Below are 6,000 nucleotides of genomic sequence, written 5' to 3' on the forward strand. Positions count from 1 at the left end.
AAAAAAATAGTACTAAGTGAATTTCAGTGTAACTATCTAACTAATACTCCCGTCAAATCACAATATATTCACTTCTATTAATTTTAATTCACTGGAGAGTCAATTCCTTATTCAACTCTATTTTTGGTGTTCAATGCATTAATAAATAAATGAATGCTACAAACTAGTATTTCTAATTCAGGGTGGAAATGTTTGAAGAGATGTTTCAATTTTCACAATGACTACAGAGAGTGTGCTACTGGGATTTCATGGTAAGACTGGATATGATAAACATTTTGAAATTCAAAGGACAGTCCCACACACTTAAGAATATTATACCAGAAATACTGACAGCCCCTTTTTACAAGGCACTCGTATCGATCATTCAATGGTAAGCATGAAAGAAGATTACAAGCTTCCCATTCTGTCTTTCATCTTTCTTTCCAAATGAGGTCACTGAAACAACAGACCAAGTGGTTCACTGTCAGACTCACTGGAACAAACATTGTTTGAATGGTCAGACACTTTCTTCTAAAGCCTGAGGAATATGGCTAATGCTACACTGCAGAGACAGATCCATCAGTGTCACTCACACAAAAAAATGCTGCTTAGAGGGGCACAGCTGACCTCAGGTCCTTTGACTGCCCCACTGCTATAAACATAACCATTACTGGAAGATAGAATTGTGTATTTGGGAGTGCATGCCTCAAACAGGCAAAGGAAAATGATCTGTTCAATTTTATTATTATTTTTTTTTCTTAAGAGATAGATTGGCCTTCTTATTCTTTCATGAAATGGGGAGATTTTTTATTTATGACCCCAGACCTAGCACAAAATATCACACTAATCTTACCACCAAGTTGTTTCCACAGCCCTCCAAGGTGCTGAGATTGATGATAAAAATGACCACTGCTGGAAAGGTGTTGTTATTGATGAACCCTCTGCAGTGGGAGTCCCCATGCCTTCCATTCAGTGCCAGATCTGTTTCCGAATAACCCGAGAAAAGTACCGTGCAAAAATTAATCTTCATCGTAATGGCCTGCACCCCACAATAGACACTGATGTCTCTTTCAGCTGAAATAAAAATATATAAAAAACAAACATAAGTCAGAAAAGCAGAAAGAATCATAAATACCATTAACATCCCACTGATATATTTATTCATCTCCTTTGTCTGTGTAACTCATTTTTATATTTGATACACCATAATCCAATGTGCCAGCTATTAAGTAGACAAGAAAAATAGCCTTTTATTTAGTTATTTAAGGAGAGATCTTTGAATGTAGAGATTACAGTTCACCTCTGTTTCCTTGTGCTTGGTGTCCAGTGGATGTACATTAAGTGTTGATCAAGTATTGCCAAATGACCAGAGAATTGAGTGGAAACAAATCAGGTTACTGAGGAAATTCAGAACGAGAGCAACTGGATTATTCAGATCACTTGTCAAGAGTAGTGAAAATCACTACAAATGATGCATTTTCCCACGTATAAGGAGAAAACTGTTGAAATCCACCCGAAACCCAATTGTCAAGCACTTTGGTATTTGGTAACCCATCTTACAGGTTGTATAAATAAAAGCCATCCATCAGAATTCAATTTTATTTTGCCTAAATTAAATCACACTAGAGAGAAAGGGAATGAAAAATAGTGTTGATATTATGAACAAAACTGCACAGCTCATTATAAGAAAATTTTGCCAATGACTACGCATGCCTCAGTTAAAAAAAAAAAAATGACCTAAACATGGAAATGTAAAACACAACTTGCATGGTTCTCCATGACTCCGTGGGTTATCTGTGATGGGATCTAGCCCCTGTCTATAGAAGTGAGCACACACACACGGTCTTCATATCTCTAGTTAGTTATTTTTCTACTTGTAATGTAGAAAATGTATAAAGGAAATGGGGAGAGTGGCTGCTAGGTAATTCCCTAGAGGCAGATTATTTTACATTCCTCAGTTCTGGTAACTGCTATGGGTTGAATTTTGTCCCCCCAAAAAAAGATATGCTGCAGCCCTAACCCTCAGTACCTTAGGCTTTATTTGGGAAAAGGTTGTTGCAGATTAAATTAGGTAAGGTGAGGTAATACTCGGGTAATTACTGAACCCGTAATTCAGTATGACTGGTGTCCTTATAAAATAAACATCCAGTGAAGAGACAGACACACAGGGAGAGACCATGTGAAGGCACAGGATTGGAATGATGCATCTACAAGCCCAGGCACACCCAAGGTTGCTGGCAAACCACTGGAAGCTAGGAGGAGACAAGAAAGGATTCTTCCCAGACTTTCAGAGGGAGCATGGCCCTGCCTGGATTTTGAACTTCTGGCATCCAGAACTGTGAGGCAATAAATTGCTGTCTTTTAAATCACCCAGGACACAAGTTTCCGTTGTCTCAAATCACATTGTTTGTGGTACTTCGTTACAACAGCCCTAGAAAACTAAGAGAGTGACTTTACCATTTTTTATCACCCTGGTATACCAATTAGATAAAGAACCTGAAACAAGTATCAAGCTTTCAACATGTAGAAACAAACAAAAACTGATTCTGCTTTTCAATGGGGAAATGACCTTGATTGTTCAAAAGAGGAAAACCAAACAAAATAACACATATTTTTGGTGAATGATGGTATGTTCACCTAAGCAGTATGTAAATTTCATTCAAGGTTTTTAGCATAGAATTAATTTGCTTAAATAATTCAGTCCTAATCTAACAGTAGAAATGTTCAATAGCATTATCTCTTTAGAGTGTTTATTCTATATACACACTGGGGTTTTTTCCTAGCAAAACAAGTCATATTTGGGGAATGTGAATAAGCAATATGGAAACGTCTATGTTTTTTAATAAGTTTAAACTCATTAAAATTACCTATAAAGAAAGATGAAAAATCTTTTTCATGGCCAAAAACCAAAAGGCTAGGTGTTATAGGAAATTCTACACAGTATTTCCTTTGTTGTTGGAAAAATAATGAATTAATTATGAAGTATACTTCGCCAACCTAGCAAATAATAAACACCATTTAAAATTAAGGGGCTATCTCCATAGCCTTCAGCAACATTAACTATTTAAATGCAAAGATAATTTTTAAATGATAGTTTTTTCTAAAATAATACAGTTTATTTTAATAAATGTTGATGAGTACCTATGAAGTATGTCTTAAATCTACTAATTTTTCTCTATCTACGTGCTATTCCTTTGCTCATGCCATCATTATCTCTCCCCTGGAATATTGTACTAGCTTCCTAACTGGTTCCTTTATTTCCAGTCTCAATGTCCTTCAATTAGTACAGCTGTTAATATATTAATCCAGTCATGTCATCCTCATGCTCAGATTTTCAACAGCTACCTTTTCCCATAGGCCAAAAGCCCAAATCTTGAACTAGGTGCTCAAGTCTCTCCATAATCTGTTACCTACCTACCTCTGCATGCTCCTCCCTCTCTCTCTCTTCTATCAACCTTGCTCCCTAAATTTGACTCTGAACATTTTTCATATCTTTAAATGCAACGCCTTGAGTGATAGAAACCAGAAAAGTAGTTATCTCCTGGGGTGGAACTGCCTATAATAGGAGCACGAGAAAAATTGGAGAAAAGATAAAAATGTTCTCTATCTTGATTTGGGTGGAGGTTATATAAGTATATACATGTGCTAACATTTCAAGCAGTACCCTGAAGATTGGCACATCTTATTATATGTAAATTATTCCTCACTAAAGTACTGTGGGCATTTTTAAAAGCACAATACAGGAACGCACACAAAGTATGTGCATCAGTGCTCTTTCTTCTGTTTGGAATGCTCCACCTACCCCAAAGCTTTGTCGAAGTAACTCCTACTCATTCTTCAGGTTTCAAATTTTATTTACCCAAATACTTGACCTGATCCCAAGTCTAAGGTGTGCCACTCTGTTTTATGCTGTTGTGTTGACTTAGAATCGTATATGTATTTGTATATTTTTCTTAATAAACTGTGAGTCCCAGAGGCAGAAAAGGTTTTATATTAACCAATGTACTCCAGTGAGTAATTAGCTAATTAATCATATAAGGTACTGGAGCAACAGAGTGCACTGAGGATTCAAAACATAGTGGTCATATTCCCAAGCACACGAGTCCTCTCTTATCTTCTAGGGATACATTCCAGGACTCCCAGTGGGTGCCTGAAACCACAGATTATAATGAACCTTATATATAGTATGTTCTTTCCTATACATGCATACCTATGATAAAGTTGATTTTATAAATTAGGCACAGTAAGAAATTAACACTAATACTAATAATTATTATGAGTAAAGTATTATTAAGTAAAATCAGGATTACTTGAACATAGCAAAGCAATGCTGAGACAGTGAATCTGATAACCAATATGGCTCCTAAGTGACTAGTAGATAGGTAGCAAATGTACCATGGATAAGCTGGACAAAGGAATGACTCACATCCTGGGCAGGATGGAGCTGAATAGCGTGAGATTTGTTTACACTACTCATAAGGGCACACAATTTAAAATGTATGAATTGTTTATTTATGGAATTTTCCATTTAATATTTTCTGAACACAGTTGACTGCAGTTAACTGAAACTATGGAAAATGAAACTGCAGATAAAGGGAACTCCTGTATATTACAGTCCCTTAGAGGAGACAGACACATTAGCGTGACAGAAAGATGGACAGAAAGATCACGTGGAGAGCTATGGAGTAGCATAGAATGCCAGCTTTGCCCAGACCAGCTGGTTAGGAATGGCCTCCTGGAGAAGAGGCATTAGCTCAGTCTTGAAGTATCAGTAGGAGTTAGCTAGATAGAGGAGTGAAAATTTTATAACACAGAGGGGACAAATGTGAATAAGGAAATATGCTCAGCCTGCCTGGGAACCAGGTAGTTCCCATCCATTTGTAATTAAAATGCAAAGGAGGAAATAGCAGGCAATGAGGACATGTGTTAGGCACAGGTGAGATCACAGGGAACCTTTACATATAAAATGGCCTAAGATACCATCTACCTGAATGTCAAATCAAATCCTCAGCTGTGAGAGAGTTCACTACAAATTCACTTTCTGCTTGGTCAAATGGAACAAGTATCATTGCACTCCTTGATATACCATAAATATACCAAAGTGAATACCTATTCATGAATATGTCACGAAAAGAGAAGTATCATTCTTCTTAACATAAACCAACTAAAGACCAGTTTCCTCAGCTCTGTTTAAGGGTATTAATTAATGCTTAGAGTATCTGAACAAATGGCAAATGATTACTGTGACCAGATGTAGTGCTTTTTTCTGTTTTCTGCTTTATAACCAATTTGTAACTCCTGCAATGAGACTGAATTTGCTACAGGCTTATCCCACTTTAAGATATGATGACACACTAAAGGCTTTTTGCAGTGTAAGAAAAGAGATCTGTCCAAGTCTTTCCTAACCCAGCTTTCTAAGGACTTTTCACTATTGTTCAGAGAAACACATTCTTTTCCTGGTTGTAGGTACTAGAGACATCCATTCAGCGCAACGCTACCATTTGTGAGGCTTTGAGGAGGAAAAAAGAAGGATACCTCAAGTTGCCAAAGGGCAATTTCTGCCAAAAGGAGAGAGAGGTTTTCAGAGTTACTGAATAACAGTTGCTCTCTTGCTCTCAACAGCTACATTTTTTAAGCCTTTTACTGTCCAATCCCTGGCCTGAATTATGATGGTCAAGACTACTAAACAACCTGATGAGTAGATATCTTTAGGGGTTTGATTTTTAAGGTTTTATGTTTAAAGATACTAAGTATGTCAAATGGCAGGCCTGCAGACAGAGTTTATGTGCAGTTACATTGCCAAAATGCAATGTTTTTTCCCCTGATATTAATCAAGCTAAGCTTTTCATAGAAATTAGCAATAATTGAATACTCAATTGAACAGGGTAAAAATAGTGTTCTGTACTCTGTCGTCCATCTATCGGGCAATGGTTTTATCTATCTCAGATTTTCTAAAATTTTGCAAATTTTAAACATCCTGTCACATTGTCAGCCATGTTTCTCTCCATGTATAAAATGTGT

At 36.7% G+C, this 6,000-nt stretch overlaps 1 protein-coding gene across 2 annotated transcripts in view; it reads right to left on the reverse strand.

Moving 5' to 3' along the window:
* The window catches only part of ZPLD1 (zona pellucida-like domain containing 1), a 47,143-nt gene that overhangs the window by 23,753 nt on the left and 17,390 nt on the right, over window positions 1-6,000 (reverse strand). For both annotated transcript variants that reach the window (XM_011990770.1, XM_011990769.1), the window contains one exon: window positions 833-1,053. In XM_011990770.1, coding sequence (XP_011846160.1) covers window positions 833-1,053 — 221 coding nt within the window. The remainder of the gene's footprint in view (window positions 1-832; window positions 1,054-6,000) is intronic.

Source organism: Mandrillus leucophaeus, unplaced genomic scaffold, assembly GCF_000951045.1.
Source record: "Mandrillus leucophaeus isolate KB7577 unplaced genomic scaffold, Mleu.le_1.0 Scaffold382, whole genome shotgun sequence".
Lineage (NCBI taxonomy): Eukaryota > Metazoa > Chordata > Mammalia > Primates > Cercopithecidae > Mandrillus > Mandrillus leucophaeus.